General features: G+C 42.1%; 1 protein-coding gene across 1 annotated transcript in view; it reads left to right on the top strand.

The window, feature by feature from the left end:
- Positions 1-18,660, top strand: part of CASK (calcium/calmodulin dependent serine protein kinase) — a 257,401-nt gene that overhangs the window by 160,371 nt on the left and 78,370 nt on the right. Inside the window, exons 8-10 of the mRNA XM_058186228.1 lie at positions 1,083-1,317; positions 9,460-9,620; positions 10,575-10,674. Coding sequence (XP_058042211.1) covers positions 1,083-1,317; positions 9,460-9,620; positions 10,575-10,674 — 496 coding nt within the window. The remainder of the gene's footprint in view (positions 1-1,082; positions 1,318-9,459; positions 9,621-10,574; positions 10,675-18,660) is intronic.

Here is an 18,660-nt window from a genome sequence, read left to right on the forward strand (position 1 = left end):
GGCTAGAATTGTATTTGCACAGAATTGGAAAGGTGAAGAGATTCCTACAGATGAAAACGTGATTAAGAAAATATTGGAATGTACAGAAATGAATAGATTAACACTTGCAATTAAGGAAGAATCTTATTATTATAATACATGGGATTTATTTTATCAATGGTTAGAGAATAAATATGAAAGTACGGTATAATAAAGTTAAGTAAGTTAAGAAGAAAATGTTATAATAATAGAAATGTTAAGTATTAAGTATTAGTATTAAAATAAGAGTACATTTCAATGGATATGGTAAGCTTTAACTGTTATGACACAAAAAAATTGTACCTAGACAACACACTGTTTAATGAATGATGGAATGTTTGTATTAAAAAGAATTTTTTTTAAAAAAAAAAGAACAATCAGTGTAACAACTTGCCTCCAGAAGTTGTGAATGCTCCAACACTGGAAGTTTTTAAGATGTTGGATAACCATTTGTCTGAAGTGGTGTAGGGTTTCCTGCCTAAGCAGGGGGTTGGACTAGAAGACCTCCAAGGTCCCTTCCAACTCTGCTATTCTATTCTATTCTATTCTATTCTATTCTATTCTATTCTATTCTATATACATATGCACATTTCACTTTTTATAAATAATTTTTTGCAAAACCAGCAAATTTTGTCAATTAATTACTTACTAACCTTTTGTATTAGTTTAATCTCGTCTAAAATATATAAGCTTAGTAAATGATCCTAATTCAGTAATATGAATTGTATATCTTTGGTGGAAATCAGGAAATAGTTGTACTCACAAACCTGGTATAACAAGTAATGACACTATTTTATTACATCTTGATTAATGTTCTAATCAGACATAGCAATGATTCTTGTTCTGTTTAAAATATGTGTCTATTTGATTTACAAGTAAATTATTATTTTAAGTGACACTTATTTAACTTCTGGGGTTTTAACTTCAACATATTGTTGCTACAAAATGTACAAACATTAAATACCTGGTGTAGTTTTTGTGAAAATAATTTGCCTACAATAAAAACTTGTGCAAAAATCTTACCATTGTACCATAGTTTTAAATTCCATTTTTTCCCCACTTAGATGAATCCCAGACAGTGGAGCCATATATCTGAAAGTGCCAAAGATCTAGTTCGGCGCATGCTTATGCTTGACCCAGCTGAGAGAATAACTGTTTATGAGGCACTTAATCATCCTTGGCTGAAGGTATGGAGAACAAAAATCTTAAAAGATCTGATTGATTTATTTACTAACATGAATTACATTCTTATAGATCCATTGATAATTTATGCAATAATTTATTGCACTTATTCTATAAGTACCCATTGTTCTGGGTAACTTATAAGAATACACAAATACAATTCTAAATTCACTTAAAAATTTAAAAATACATTAAAATTAAAACGTTTAAAGTGTTAAAATTTGAGTTAAAAAATACATTTTAAGTCCCTCCTAAACTGTACTAAGACACCAGATTGAAGATGCCACAAAAAAGTGGCATTTGCTATTGATATTAAACATATCTGTGGCAAAAGTCTACAAAGGTAACACTGAAAGGACTAACTGTTGGGAAGATTGTATAAGAATAGGTAGTCCTATTGATAATTTTACCCTCTTTTTTACTTAAACATATATTGATACATACATACATTGATTTCTTTACTCTTGTTCATTTCTTTTTTTAAAAAATAAGAAAGTATTTTTTTACAAAAAATTAGGATACTGCTTTTTCCACTATATTGTTATTTTACATCTAAAATCTGATATTCACTTTGATTCATATTTTCCATTAATTTAAAATATATAAACCTTTCTAAAATAATAAAAAGCTCAATTCAAAAATAGAATAATGAAACTAATAAAATTAAATATTAGGAAAACATTCAGCCAAGATATCACTAAATTAACTGCATGTTAAAATTCAGCAATATAAAATTCAATGGCAAAATAATCAAATAAAAATTCACAGCATAAAGATCTTGAAAGATTTTTTTATTTAGTTTGTTTTGTATCTCATTACTAAATGGATTAAGCAAAGCAGACAGTCCTTTATAAATAAAGTTTCAGTTCTCGTAATATCTAAACAGTAGCAAATAGTCCTACATTTCCATATTCAGAGTTACTCCAGAGCATCCTTAAGAATTTACCTTATTTATAGGAACTTGTTCTATTAGATCAGTGGTATTTTTTTTAAATTACAAATTTACATGAATTTCCTTTAAACAAATTCACTTCTGTGCAATTGATCTATTACATCCAAGAATTCTCCTGTAAATGCAAATGAATATGTATGTACAGAATATCAATTGATATGTACAGTATATCAATTTGGGCCAGCATAGTCAATTTCCACCAAAGATCTGGAAATAGATTCAGATTCTTTCCACCAAAACCACTTGAGCATTTTCCCACCAAAACTTTTATGCATTTCCCATCATTTACTGCTGTCATTATAGTTATGTCTTGTCTCCCACTTTCTTCTGTACCTACAATAACTACTACTGTTACTATGGGATCAAAACAGCCATCAATATCTTGTACAATCCTGGTGTTCAAAATGAAAAGGGAAGGAATTTAATACTGAAACAAAGTTGGACATAATTATGTTGCAACACAGTGGTGGCAGAAAGGAGTTTGCAGGGAGTAGCAGGAGACAGGCACTTTTCGTGCTGAGAATGAAAGTTTCTGATTCTCTACAAAAGAGGATGGGTGCCTTAATCCATGTGATAGGAACCTAGGAGCATTCATTCTTGGCACCAAAAGTATTTCCAAGCCAACTCTCCCCTCCCCTCCCTCAAAGGAAAAGAAACAGCGGCAGAGAGGAGACAGATCTTTGCATAGTAAGTGAATCTAATGTTAGGCGGAAGGGGGAGAGAAGCGTGAGGTATCTTAGTCGGTGAGGCCTAGAAGGCTTGTTCCATCACTAGTGTGTCCCCCATGGCCTTCCCCACCCTGAGATACCTCATGTCCACTTAACGAAAGGTGCATTAGATTAGCAAATGCATGTACATTGGTATTCTTGAATTATGAGTTCTTAGGAAAGTATCCCCTCCTTGTGTGTTGCAAACAACCATTTCCAGTGGGGAAAACAGGACAAAGCAGAGTGGGGGGAAATATTTTCCTTTACTTTATTTCTAGTCTGAATTAGACAATGGCAGGAGAGTCCTTTTAAGGATTATGTATTCATAGAAAAGCAACTAACTTACCTCTGTTCCTAAACGCTAAAGAAGTTGCATATAAAAAAAAGAGAAGCTCTGATCAACTATCACAGCCACCATTTTGACAATTTTGCTGTACTGTTGTCTGTGGACAACCCCACTAAATGCAAGCATGTGATAAACTGAGCCTGGTTCGTTCTCAGTTTTTTAAGTGGCCATAAACTACTAGCAAATGTTGCATTTGATCACAAGGCGAGGAAGCATCGAGAAATGCTTCCCCTTTTACATTTGAGCATCCAAGAAGAGACAGGAAAGGAGAAAGGGAAAGAGGAAGGAAAAAGAGGGAAAGAGGGGAAGAAAGAAAGGAAAATGTAGAAGGAAGGAATAAGAAGGGAAGGAAGGAAGGATCCCCTCAGCTCTGCTCAGATCCCCACTGATATCCCCCAACACAGGCAACATCAAGCTGGCCCCCCGGGGCTCCCCAAGGTCAACCACAACCCTTATGCAGCCCTCAACAAAACCGAATTTGACACCCTTGGTTTATATAATGATTAGCGCATAGAACATTCTTCATTAAATAAGGTTTGATGGAGTTCTTTCTTCCTTTGTTTACATTAGTATGATTCTAAATGTTTTTGGCCTTTCTTCAGAAACCACCCTATTACACATCTCTCATAAATTATATAAATAACATGTAGAAGCAGCTTGGATAGCAATATCTGAACCAGCTGGGATATAAAATTAAATCAAAAGCATGTTACTGAGATAAATATTAGTTCTTCTAGAATGTTCACATAGCACAGTAAATGTTCATTCATACAAAACGTTTTCCTCATAAATATTATAAGATACTTTCCTTTTCTGGTACTAGCCACAGAAACAGTATCAGAAATCCTCTCAAGCACATGTGTTCAGCTGATGTGTGTGTGTGTGTGTGTGTGTTTTCGTAGGTTTTCATGGGTATAGGTATGTAGGTCTTGGCATTTTCGGGTCTTTTCCTGTGTAAGGTTGAGAGACCCGAAAATGCCAAGACCTACATATATATATATACACATAGGTCTTTGGTTATTTGGGTTTTCTTCTGCGTAAAATTGGAAGTGTCTTGGCGACGTTTCGACGAAGTCTCATTCGTCATCTTCAGGCTTCAGCTTCGTGCTTTTGGGAGCAATGTGTGATTGCAGCTGTTTCTTCCTTTTTAACTGCTAGTGGGGGTTTGAACTGATTGGGTGAGAGCTTGGCTGTGCTCTGATTGGATGGGGGGTTTGTGCTCTGATTGGATGGGTGTGTGTCCTGTTTCGGTGGGGGTTTGGTTGTGCTCAGTTTAGAAGTGGAAACAGAAGTTAACAACCAACTTCCCTTCCTAGATGTCTTAGTCTATAGGAAACCCAATGGCTCCCTAGGACACACCATCTACTAGAAGAAAACGCACACAAATCGCTATCTGCATGCACTCTCACACCACAACCCAGCACAGATCAACTCCGTAGCCAAGACACTCATCTCCAGAACAAAACGCTTAGCTGACGAACAACACCTAAAAACTGAACTACACACTCTCACTAACGTACTAACATCCAATGGATTCCAGAGAAATAAGATTACCAAACTAATCCAAAAAGAACCCCCCACTAAAATCCAAGACAGAGAACAAGAAAACGGCACAGCCCTCCTCCCATATATAAAAGGCACCACAGACAGAATCAGCAAGATCCTCCACAAACACAACTTCAGGACAGCATTCTGCACAAACCAAAAAATATCTACCATCCTAAGAAACCCCAAAGACAAAATTGAGTTAGAAAATCAAGGAGTATATGAAATCCCATGCACCGCCTGCCCCACCACATACATTGGACAAACCAATAGAAGAATAAGTGCACGCATTGAAGAACACAAGAACTCAGTCAAAAAAGAGGAACCAACTTCTTCCCTGGTCCAACACCTTAAAGCCACAGGACACGATATTGACTTTAAAAAGACCAGAACTATCGCCAAAACTGAACACTTTAACAACATAATAATCAGAGAAGCCATCAAGATAGAAAAACGCCCACACAGCATGAACAAACGAGATGATACCTCCCGCCTACCAGCCATTTGGAAACCCGCCCTTATTGACAAACGAGTCCCTAACACGAGGAATGACACCAGACCCACACTCACGAGGTCCACAAAGGATGTCACCACCACACATCCACCCAGAAAGCAGACCCAAACCCACACTGATCATGAAGCACGACCAAGGACCAGAAGCCAGACCACAGCTGCAACATTAGCCATTTCAAACCCCTCCAATCCATACATGCAGCAGACTGACACCCACTAAGAAGATGTAGCACGACCACGAAGCCAAACAGCAGCAGTGCAGCTCACCAGCTCAAATCCCCCTGCAACTCAGACTAATCTGAGCACAACCAAGCCCCCACCCAAACAGGACACACCCCCATCCAATCAGAGCACAAAAAAAACCCATCCAATCAGAGCACAGCCAAGCTCTCACCCAATCAGTTCAAACCTCCACTAGCAGTTAAAAAGGAAGAAACAGCTGCAATCACACATTGCTCCCAGAAGCACGAAGCTGAAGCCTGAAGATGACGAATGAGACTTCGTCGAAACGTCGCCAAGACACTTCCAATTTTACGCAGGAGAAAACCCAAATAACTAAAGACCTATATATATATGTATATTTGGGCAGAGATAAACCAAAGGATTATGTATTTCATATTATCACTTTCACATAGAAACAATATTATTTGAGCTAGGCTTACTTCAGTTAAGAGGATACTGTCAGTGCTTAGAATTCAGATATCACTGCAGAGCAGTTTCTTCTTTAACTCAGTCAACTAAAACAGACTGGTCATGATCAAAGGAACACAACTCCATTAATAGATCTCTTTATACTAATAAGATTTCTTTTTATGTTTTCCTGTGTTTTTGTGATCGAGGTACACTTTTTTATTTGTGCCAAAGACAACTTTTTAAGCTAGTTTAAATTAGTAAAAATAATATAAACAATTAAGCTTAATTATGCTTTCTTATTGATATATAGTTGTCAGAAAATTTATTGTTTTGAGTTGTATAAAATATTAGGTGATGGGTGGGACCTATTTTTTAAAATAAGTAATACCATTCTTTTGCCTGTTAGCAGAAACATTTTAAAGTCTTAGAAACTTTAGAAAGCACCTGAGGGTAGAACAAGAAACAATGGGTGGAAACTGATCAAGGAAACAAGCAACTTAGAAGTAAGGAGAAATTTCCTGACAGTTAGAACAATTAATAAGTGGAACGACTTGCCTACAGAAGTTGTGAATGCTCCAACACTGGAAATTTTTAAGAAAATGTTGAATAACCATCTGTCTGAGATGGTGTAGGTTTTCCTGCCTGGGGAGGGGGTTGGACTAGAAGGCCTCCAAGGTCCCTTCCAACTCTGTTGTTAAAAAAACCCCAAAACCTAATATTTGTCCCTTTCATTTCAAGAATTGGTTTGCACATCTCAGTAAAACTAGCTTCTTGATTATTTTCTAGTATATTAACAGAAAATTGGCGAACATTTTTGTCTGATTTCTTTATTATAAGTCACATTCTTTGTTATGTTTTTTAATTAGAAATTTCTTTTTTTAGTTCTCAGCGTAATTCAGCAGATAAATATTTGAGTATGAAGGCTGGACTATCTTATTGGTAACCATGATTCAAGCTTCACATTTATTGTTTAGTTTCTACTTTTCAATATTTTTATAACTGACTTGGATGAAGAAATAAGTAAAATTTGTTACCAAATTAATAGATGACACATTCATCTGCTAATATTGTAATAGAATTTTAATAGAATGTTGAAAATAGGAATAAAATTCAAACAATTAGGTTAGAGAAATGAAATAAAATAATGGAATTAAAAAATGAATAGGATGTACGGGTCTGGATGGGGAGAAACAGGCTCAAGCTCAATCCCTCCAAGACAGAGTGGCTGTGGATGCCGGCATCCCAGTACAGTCAGCTGAGTCCGCGGCTGACTGTTGGGGGCGAGTCACTGGCCCCGATGGAGAGGGTGCGCAACTTGGGCGTCCTCCTGGATGAACAGCTGTCCTTTGAAGATCATTTGACGGCCATCTCCAGGAGAGCTTTTTACCAGGTTCGCCTGGTGCGCCAGTTGCGCCCCTTTCTAGACCGGGATGCCTTATGCACGGTCACTCATGCCCTCGTGACGTCCCGCCTGGATTACTGCAATGCTCTCTACATGGGGCTCCCCTTGAAGGGCATCCGGAGACTGCAGTTAGTTCAGAATGCGGCTGCGCGGGTGATAGAAGGAGCCCCTCGTGGCTCCCGTGTGACACCTATCCTGCGCAGATTGCACTGGCTACCTGTGGTCTTCCGGGTGCGCTTCAAGGTGTTGGTGACCATCTTTAAAGCGCTCCATGGCATAGGGCCGGGTTACCTACGGGACCGCCTTCTGCTACCGAATACCTCTCACCGACCCGTGCGCTCTCACAGAGAGGGACTCCTCAGGGTGCCGTCAGTTAGGCAGTGTCGTCTGGCGACACCCAGGGGAAGGGCCTTCTCTGTGGGGGCTTCCGCCCTCTGGAACGAGCTCCCCCCAGGACTTCGTCAACTCTCGGACCTTCGAACCTTCCGTCGGGAGCTTAAAACACACTTATTTATGTGCGCAGGACTGGACTAGATTTTTTTAAAATTTTTAAATTTTTAAATTTTAAATTTATATCGATTTTAATTGGTCTTAGTATTTATATTAGTTTTAATAATTCGGCTGTTAGAATAAGTTTTTTACTTGTGTTCTTAATTTGTATTTATATGTTCTTTTTTATATGCCTGTGAACCGCCCTGAGTCCTTCGGGAGATAGGGCGGTATACAAATATGATTAAATAAATAAATAAATAAATAAATGTATTCATACTTGGTATACTTGGCAATAGTACTTGTGAAAAAGATCTTAGAATAATAATTAACTGCAGTCTGATAATCTGTATGGTAAAAAGGGCAGATGATATTTTAGACTGCGTCAACATAAATAAAATTTCCAAATTATGGGAAGTAATGGTTCCACAGTTTCAGTTTGATCATGTTACAAATAATATATTGTATCTAGTTCTGGGCATGATATTTTTAAGAACAATTCAGAAAAATGTAAAGGGTTAGCGAAAAAAAGCTGCAAAGATGATTAACAAGTTAGGAGCAATCCTGTGAAGAGTGTCCATATACTGGAGAGGATGTCACACAAAAGAAGATCAGGATCTGTTATGAATCATATTTTGCACAATGCAAATATAAAATAATTTCTTTAAATTGCAGGAAGCAGATTCCAGTGTTAGAAAAACTTTTTAGTAGAACCAATTGCCCAAACAGATGATAGACCCATGGTGGCGAACCTGTGGCACGCATGCCAGAAATGGCATGCAGAGCCCTCTCTGTGGGCATGCGCGCCGTCACCCAGCCCAGCTCCATCGCCTTTGTCCATCATATTTCTGGCCATCGTTTGCAGGGGAACAAAAGTTTGTGGGACTAAAAAAAAATTCACTCAATCAATTCCAACTTCTCGCGAAAGAAAAAGATCTTGCAAAGTTGGAATGAATTGGGTGACTTTTTCACTCGCGCACTTCACAATAGGGGAGACAGGGTCCCCTCCTCCTGAAGCCCATTATGATATGGAGCCACAATGCGACCCTGCATCGCCTTGGCTCGTTCTGGCCTCCCAGATGTTGGTTGCTTTTACTGCAGAACTGCCTATGTTGGGATGTCCCGCCTCCGTGCTGGCCAGCTGAGCTGCGGCGCACGGCTCCTGGTTTCATCAGCCTATGGACATCAGATTCCCACCACCCAGCAGCAGTTTAGGGAGGAGGGGGAGAGAGAGAGTGAGGGAAAGAGAGAGAGAGAAAGAGATGGAGGGAGAGACGAAGAGAGACGGGGAAGAGAGAAACATAGAGGGGGAGGGAAAGAGAGAGGGAGAGAGAGAAAGAGATAGAGGGGGAGGGAAAGAGGGAGGAAGAGACAGATGGGGAAGAGAGATAGAGAAAGAGAGAAACAGAGATGGAGGGAAAGAGAAACGGGGGAAGGAGAGATGGAGGGAAAGAGAAATGATATTACAAAGTTTTTCTTTTTTATTGTTGCTAAAAGTAATATTTCAAAAGCGGGGAAAAATGAAGGGGCATAAAAGTGCATTTATCACGTTTTTCTTAGAACAGTTAGCTGAACTCTCCTTTTATCATTATTTTAGGTAGTAAAACCTCATTATTCAGGTTAAATCGCCATATTGGCACTTTGCAATAAATAAGTGGGTTTCTGGTTGCAGTTGGGCACTCGGTCTCTAAAAGGTTCGCCATCACTGTGATAGACTCACTTTCAATAGATCTATTCAGGGAGAGGCTAGACAATCAGGCTTCTTTGTATTCACGCAGTGAGCGTGGTGTTGGAATTAATGCTATAAAAACTCCTTCCAACATTATAAAAAAGGTAAAGGTTCCCCTCGCACATACGTGCTAGTCGTTGCCGACTGTAGGGGGTGGTGCTCATCTCCGTTTCAAAGCCGAAGAGCCAGCGCTGTCCAAAGACGTCTCCGTGGTCATGTGGCCAGCATGACTCAACGCCAAAGGTGCATGGAACGTTGTTACCTTCCCACCAAGGTGGTCCCTATTTTTTCTACTTGCATTTTTACGTGCTTTCAAAACTGCTAGGTTGGCAGAAGCTGGGACAAGTAATGGGAGCTCACCCCGTTAAACGTCAGCATTAGGGATTCGAACCGCTGAGCTGCCGACCTTTCGATCGACAAGCTCAACGTCCCAGCCCCCGAGCCACCGCGTCCCCTTTATACTTTATACTTTATACTCCAATATTATACTTCTTGTAATTTGCTATGTTTATTAAGAAGAATTAAGTCCAGGACAGTGAATTCTGTTTGCCATATTCTGCCTTCAGAAAAATGATGTTACTAACCAGACAAGAAAAACAATTTTGAATGTTTCATTCTGAACTAAAAGATATGTCCAGCAGAGAACAGAAGTGTTCAACATTTTCAATATTAAGAGTGTATATCTCTATCAGTTTCAAGGACAAAGCAGATATGCCTTCCAGTGAACAGTTTTTGTGTACAGTCTTAGTTTATGTATGTTAATCCATAATGCTTTTATAAAAGACCAAAGAAAAGAAGCTTTTTTTCTATCCTGGAGGCATATATGGCATTAAGTCTCTTTACAGATGACCAGTAGCTATCTTGTACAGTTCTAATTTTTTTTCAGAAATGTATGCCCAGTTGAAAACTTCCCCACTATTGTAAATAACCAGTTTTACCGTGCAAACTTTAAGATTCTTCTGATTAATTTCCAATGGTGAATACTAATCGAAAGTGATTCATAAAATTTGTTGAAATAACACTGATGTGCAGTTAGTAACAAGTTTTTATTTATCTAGGGTGCAGTACTGGCAGCAGTATCAAGCCACAAATTCAATTCCTTCTATGGTGATCCCCCTGAAGAACTGCCAGATTTCTCGGAAGACCCTACTTCCTCAGGTACTTTTATCAAAAGTATGTTAAGCTATTACATAGTTTTACAGATGCTTCCAGAACCAGATAATACCTCATTAAGATAAATTTGGCTTTACAGATTTTTTCCCATAGACCATGCAAAAAATGGCAAATAGGCACTTTACAAATGGTGGTCCAATTTATACAAAAACATAGAAGATACTGGGATAGCACATAAACTAAGGCCTACCTCTATTTTGACAACTAAATTATTCAAGTTCAATTTTAATTCATGCTTTAAATTATTGGAGTGTTTAAATAGTACTATTAGAATGCTATAGTTCTAATTTGGTAAACGTTTTTACTGATGTATCATTATTTTAAATGTCCAAATCAGTCTGAAGTCATTCTAGAGTTGAGCAAATCCCCAACCATGTTATTAACATCTTTGAAAATTTGAAGACAGATCTAATTAACTATGTAAGCATAGGAAGGACTTGGTATACTCAAACACAAATATACTTCTTGAGTTTCTGCTTATTAAAAGTTGCATTATATTATTAATATTAACAAATCCACTACCAAAGAAGATAACTTGGTCATCTGTTGTAATACATGATAAATAAAGGCAATTATTTTGCTGTTTTAATATTCTTTGTACTATTGCAAAAAGAAAAATGAAAGTAAATTTCTGACTGTTTTTTGTCTTCTGTGGCTTTAATTGTAGTCATCCTTACACTGGTGTTTGGAGAATATTTGAAACAGCAGAAATTTTCTTCTGTAACAGTCTCAGTGCAAATCTGATAGGAAGGCATAGTAGGCAGACTTTTGAGGACTTTTTTACCCTCTTGCATTTTTTATCCTTCATACCCCAACTAAAGCAAATTCTTATTTTTTCTTTCCCATCATCTTTCACTGTATTAAAAGGATAAGGAAGGTAGTCCTTGACTTATAACAGACCCGCTAAAGGTACTTATGACCAAGTCCAAAAGTCGAACAGCCTGCATGACTATTTTGGGTACTCAGCAATTGACCCACATTTAGGGCCACAACAACGTTATATATGTCAGTAGCCCCTGAAGCCAGCTCAGGCTCCCCTACATGGCTGGATTGGCAGCAGGTCACACCCGCAAGGACACAGTAGCTTTCCTTACGTAGTCTCTGCAACCAACCTGAGGCTCCCCAGGTGGCTACAGGGTTGGAACCAACCGAGGCCTCCTGACCCACACCAAGTTTACATGTACCAGTGAACCCAGGGTTTCTCCAACCTATTGAAGCAGTCCCTCACTCCACTTAACAACCCACATGGCTGGTTGACAACAGCAAATAGATGAGCCAGTATATTGTTGAAGTAGTCATATGACATCTCATTTCACAACTATTTCATTTAGCAACTAAGATTGTAGGCTCAATTGTGATCATAAATCAAGGATAACCTATCGTTGGAAATCATAAAGATAGTGAAACTAATATGATTTACTAATGTGACTATGCTTGCTGAGCTGAGCTGTTCCAGTCTTTTTCCTTGTGCATTTCAGTAGTGGGATTCAGGTGGTTCGCACCAGTAAAACTGGTAGCTAATTTTTTGTAGAGTTCAGCAAACCAGTTGAATAGCATCCATTTCAATCCCTCTGGCCTGCAGTGCCTTGGCCTGGCCCGAGGGGCCTGTGCATAAGGCAGCAGCCCAGGTCGAAAGGGCTGGCGGGGCACCAGAAGGCATGGGAGGGTGCTGAAGTGAGTGGGCATCCTGCCTTCAGCGCCAATGCCGGTTGCCTCTTCCCAGCCAGAGTTGGAATGACATCACGTTTAAGTTTGATTTGATGAACTTTGTGCAATATGCCGCCATCCTGGGACAGTATCATCTCTCGTCGCCTTCCATCTTCTATTTATTTATTTATGCAATATTCGGGACCGGAACTCTTGTGCCTGCGAGGTGCCCCCGCCTCGCAAGAATGGCCCGCTTCGTTACCAAGGGCCGGCCTCAATGACGGGTCTTGGGACCCACAGAGGTGGCATGCGAAGAGAAAGAGCCCTTGGGGTTTTTTAGATAGGGCATTTTTAAGGGGTGGGAGGGTTAGGGCGGGTGTTGGGGGTAGCCCGTCGGGAGGAAAACCAGTTCCTGCGCGTGCTCGCAGCGATTATTTAATGGGTTCGGAGGTTATGGGGGGGGAATGTGTTCCTTTTGGTGAGGGTGGCTCTATTTGCACGGTAAGTGGGAGGCGCAGATATGGCGGAAGGGGGGGATCGTATCGGTTTAGGGAGACATGCACTCGATGTTTGCAGGTGATCGCGTGCCCCGATCCCTCTGACTTCTCCCGTTCCCCGGATGGTCAAGACCCTCAGAGCCTGGGCCTTCGTCTTATGTTATGCAACGCACGGTCCGTGGCCAATAAGGCCCCCCTAATACATGATCTTATTCAGGGGGGCGCCGCGGATCTTATAGGCGTTACGGAGACCTGGTTGGGCACTGAAGGGGGCGTGCCCCTGGTCGAAATGTGCCCACCGGGCTCCCGTGCATTTCATCAGCCGAGGGCCCAGGGTAGGGGTGGGGGGGTGGCGGTTGTTATTAAAGAGAGTCTAGAGCCGAGGGAGACCACTGTACCTCAGATTGCCGGGTGTGAATCCCTCTTTGTGAGATGGGGTCATAGGTGTCAGATGGGCTTGCTGGTCACGTACCTGGCTCCTTGCTGCGTGACAGCTGCCCTGCCCGAGCTCCTGGAGGTGCTTGCCGGGGTGGCAGTGGAGACCCCCAGACTTTTAGTCATGGGGACTTCAACATGCCATCTGCCGGCTCGTCATCAACAGTGGCTCGGGAGTTCATGGCTTCCATGACGGCCTTGGACCTGACTCAAGTAGTGGATGGCCCCACTCACATCGGGGGAGGCACACTGGACCTGATTTTTATCTCTGGTCAGTGGTTGAAGGATCTGGACTTGAGAGATGTAGTCACAGAACCTTTGTCATGGTCAGATCACTCTCTCCTTCGCCTGGACTTTCTGACCGCTACTCAACACCGCAGGGAGACGGAACCACTACGTTGGTTCCGTCCCAGGCGCCTGATGGACCCGGAGGGGTTCCGGACGGAGCTTGGGCCATTTCCTGAGGGTCTGGCTCACGGCACGGCAGAGGAACTAGCCGCAGCCTGGCAACGGGCTGCGGCTGGGGCTTTAGACCGTGTCGTGCCTCTGTGGCCTCTGACCCGGCATAGATCCCAACCGGCTCCTTGGTTCTCCGAGGAGCTGAGGGGGATGAAACGCCGGAGAAGACGCCTAGAGAGCTCCTGGAGGTCTAGCCGTTCAGAGGCTGATCGGACACTAGTTAGGTCCTATACTAGGACCTACCTAGTGGCACTGAGGGAAGCGAGGCGTTGCTACGCCTCCTCCCTCATTGCGTCGGCAGATAACCGCCCAGCCGCCCTGTTTCGGGTGACCCGTTCCCTCCTTCACCAGGAGGAGCGGGATGACCCGTTGCAGGGACATGCTGAGGAGTTTAACAGTTATCTATACGATAAAATCGTTCAGCTTCGGGACGGTCTGGACCAAAATTGTGGCAATTCAGATGGGGCGTCTGAGGGTGGTCTTGGTGATATTATCTGGGATGAGTTCGACCCTGTGGCTCCCGAGGACATGGACAGGTTGTTGGGTAGGTTGAATGCCACCACGTGTTTACTGGACCTGTGCCCCTCCTGGTTGGTGCTGGCCACTCAGGAGGTGACACGAGGCTGGCTCCAGGCGATTACGAGCGCTTCCTTGTTGGAGGGAGTCTTTCCAGCCGTCTTGAAAGAGGCGGTGGTGAGACCCCTCCTCAAGAAGCCTTCCCTGGACCCGGCTGTTTTAGGTAATTATCGTCCGGTCTCCAACCTTCGCTTCGCGGCGAAGGTTGTAGAGAGTATGGTGGCATATCAGTTTCCCCTGCACCTGGATGAAACTGTCTATCTAGACCCGTTCCAGTCCGGTTTCCGGCCCGGTTACAGCACTGAGACGGCTTTGGTCGCGTTGGTGGATGATCTCTGGAGGGCCAGGGATAGGGGTTGTTCCTCTGCCCTGGTCCTATTAGACCTCTCAGCGGCTTTCGATACCATCGACCATGGTATCCTGCTGCGCCGGTTGGGGGGATTGGGAGTGGGAGGCACCGTTTATCGGTGGTTCTCCTCCTATCTCTCCGATCGGTCGCAGACGGTGTTGACAGGGGGGCAGAGGTCGGCTCCAAGGCGCCTCACTTGTGGGGTGCCGCAGGGGTCGATCCTCTCGCCCCTCCTGTTCAACATCTATATGAAGCCGCTGGGTGAGATCATCAGTGGCTTCGGTGTGAGGTACCAGCTGTACGCTGATGACACCCAGCTGTACTTTTCCACACCGGGCCACCCCAACAAAGCTATCGAAGTGCTGTCCCAGTGTTTGGAGGCCGTACGGGTCTGGATGGGGAGAAACAGGCTCAAGCTCAATCCCTCCAAGACAGAGTGGCTGTGGATGCCGGCATCCCGGTACAGTCAGCTGAGTCCACGGCTGACTGTCGGGGGCGAGTCACTGGCCCCGATGGAGAGGGTGCGCAACTTGGGCGTCCTCCTGGATGAACGGCTGTCTTTTGAAGATCATTTGACGGCCGTCTCCAGGAGAGCTTTTTACCAGGTTCGCCTGGTGCGCCAGTTGCGCCCCTTTCTAGACCGGGATGCCCTATGCACGGTCACTCACGCCCTCGTGACGTCTCGCCTGGATTACTGCAATGCTCTCTACATGGGGCTCCCCTTGAAGGGCATCCGGAGACTGCAGTTAGTTCAGAATGCGGCTGCGCGGGTTATAGAGGGAGCCCCTCGTGGCTCCCATATGACACCTATCCTGCGCAGACTGCACTGGCTACCTGTGGCCTTCCGGGTGCGCTTCAAGGTTTTGGTAACCACCTTTAAAGCGCTCCATGGCATAGGGCCGGGTTACTTACGGGACCGCCTACTGCTACCGAATACCTCTCACCGACCCGTGCGCTCTCACAGAGAGGGACTCCTCAGGGTGCCGTCAGCTAGGCAGTGTCGTCTGGCGACGCCCCGGGGAAGGGCCTTCTCTGTGGGGGCCCCCACCCTCTGGAACAAACTCCCCCCAGGACTCCGTCAACTTCCGGACCTCCGAACCTTCCGTCGCGAGCTTAAAACACACCTATTCATTTGTGCAGGACTGGACTAGTTTTTAAATTTTATAGGGGTTTTAAATTGGTTTTAATATTTATACTATTTTTAATAATTTGGCTTTTAGAATAAGTTTTTTAATGGTTTTCTTAATTTGTATATATATGTTTTTTACTTGCCTGTGAACCGCCCTGAGTCCTTCGGGAGATAGGGCGGTATACAAATACGAATAATAAAATAAATAAATAAAATAAATATTTGTATTTATTTTATTTTGTAAGAAAAGAATTTAGTTAACTTTTAACTGACAGTAAAATGTGAAAAATAAGCTACAGATATGAAGTTCAAGGTAACAATTTCATATATACATATGTACATACATATGTTCCTATAATTACAATAAAATTGGTTCGTTGCATCACATTGTAGTTCTATAGGTATGAAGTTCAAGGTAGTAATTTCATACACATATATATGTGTGTCTGTGTGTAATATATTCATATTCCTATAAGTACAGTAAAATTGGTTGGTTGCATCACATTGTATTTCTGACATTGTACATGAATACATTCACAGTACTGAAATTGTTATAATTTTACTGGGGTTATGTTTTTAGAACATAAAATTTTATTTCAAATTTAATAAAAGCAGTATTGATTTTTAATTGTTAATTGAGAATATTAAATTTATGATTAAGCCAACTTTAATTTCACAGATTGATGTATAATTTTTGATTTTAATAAATTTACCTCAATAACGTTATTGACAGTTGCAACCTATATTCATTAAAATATGTAAATCTGGGATATACCGTATTTTGGGGGGTATAAGACACACCGGAGTATAAGACACACCTTAATTTTGGGGGAGGAAAACAAGAAAAAAAGAATTCTGTCTCTGCCTACCAGTATCAGGATCAGCGGCGGCCTCACTTCCATTCGGATTTTGATAACGGGAGCAGCCTGGGCAAGTGCGGAGGTCAGGAGTTGCTTGGTGAAGCAGGTGTTGCACAGGGGGAAAAAGTCAAGGCGCTGCCACCCAAAAACACTGTTGCCGCAATCTCCGGGGCAAAAATCAAGGCGCTGCCACCCAAAAACATTGTTACCGTGATCTCCGCCGCCTGGAGATCTCTGCTGCCTCCCCAGTTCCAAAAATGGGGTATGCAGAGGCAAAGAAAGAGCATCGCATTTTTGTGCGGTTCCAGGCAGCAGAGATCGCAGCAACAGTTTTCGGGTGGCAGCGCGTTGCCTTACACCTCTTGCCCAGCAAGTCAGCAGTTCTCTAGTGAGGCTGAGGCATCAGTCAGACATGGGTTGCTACAGCCGGATCTGCCTAGAGACTGAGTCATAGTTTTTTGACCACGCCCCTTCCTCCTTCCTGTTGGGCCCAGTTTCGACTCAGTCGGCCTGAGAGAAACATCTCTAGCAGATCTGGCTTCCAGCCCATTTCTGTTCGATTCTTTCAAAGTCACTGTGAGTTTTTTGACCAAAAAATTTCTTTTTTCTAATTAGGAAACATACCGGTCTACTAGGCTTGCTTCAGTCTAGCAGAGCCATACCGGTCTACTTGCCTTTTTTGGGAGTGCACCAGTCTACCTTCTTTAAAAATAGAGGCACCAATCTACTAGCCGCCTACAGTGCTGATCAGTGCCGTGGCAGATGCAAGACCGTTTTCATGAGAACGCGCGGCCATGCGAATTGCATCTGGGATAATAACGCAATGCTCTTGCGAAGCGGCCACTTCTCCATGCATCGCCTCCATGCATCACATTTTCCTCCCTGATGCAATTCATACAGCTGCACGTCCTCAGGAAAACGCAGCAGCGGGGATTTTAGGCCAGTTCCAAGCAGCACCCTAATGTGAGGATCCCCACTGCCTGAAACCGCCAGAAAATGCAACGCACAGAGGCCAACAACCTCTGAAGGGGGGGGGCGGCAGGTGGGGGGGGCTACATTCAGTGTATAAGACGCACCCAGATTTTCACCCTCTTTTTGGGGGTAAAAAGGTGTGTCTTATACACCAAAAAATACGGTATGTGTGTTAACTGTCTATATAACAAAATAAGTGAGCTTCTTCACTTAAGCATAGTATAACAGGCAGTAAGTATTTTGTATTTCCTTAAATTTCAAAACTAATAATTACTAAAAAGTTGGATGTGCAGCACTATGAAAATATAATGTAAATCCTTGTCATATACTGCATTTTTTCAACTTAATAAAGTGTGGTAGGTTTTTATTTTATTTTGTGTTGTGGCTGTGCTAATGCTTCTAGTTGCAGCTTTTACAATTGTTTTGAAATGCTCATACTATTTGTTGTTTGTCCAAATGCTGCCTTCCTGCTAGGACTTCTAGCTGCAGAAAGTAGGTATCCCTTTGTTTTCCTCTAAACTATTCATTTAGTTGTTATGTTTGGCTTTGCGTGATTAAATGAGCTTTTTCCTTGCTTAACATTTTCTAGTTTTAATACTATCTAAGCAATTAAAAACAAAGATAGTATATTTTTTTATTTCAATATACTCATGGTAGAAATTGAATACAGATAGTCCTCAACTTACTACCAAAATTTATGTTGCTAAGCAAGACATTTATTAAGTGAGTTTGCTCCATTTTACCATTTTTCTTGTCACAGTTGTTAAGTGAATCACTGAAGTTGTTAAATTAGCAACATGGTTGTTAAGTGGATCTGACTTCCCCATTGATTTTGCTTGCCAGAAAGTTGCAAAAGCTGACCACATGACCCTGGGACACTGCAACTATCATAAATATGAACCAATTGCCAAGCAGCCGAATTTTTATCATATGACCATGGGGATGTTGCAACGATCATAAGTATGAAAAACGGTCATAAGTCACTTTTTTCAATGCCATTGTAACTTTGAATGGTCACTAAATGAATTGATGTAAGATGAGGACTAC

The sequence above is a fragment of the Ahaetulla prasina genome, chromosome 5 (assembly GCF_028640845.1).
Source record: "Ahaetulla prasina isolate Xishuangbanna chromosome 5, ASM2864084v1, whole genome shotgun sequence".
Classification (NCBI taxonomy): Eukaryota; Metazoa; Chordata; class Lepidosauria; order Squamata; family Colubridae; genus Ahaetulla; species Ahaetulla prasina.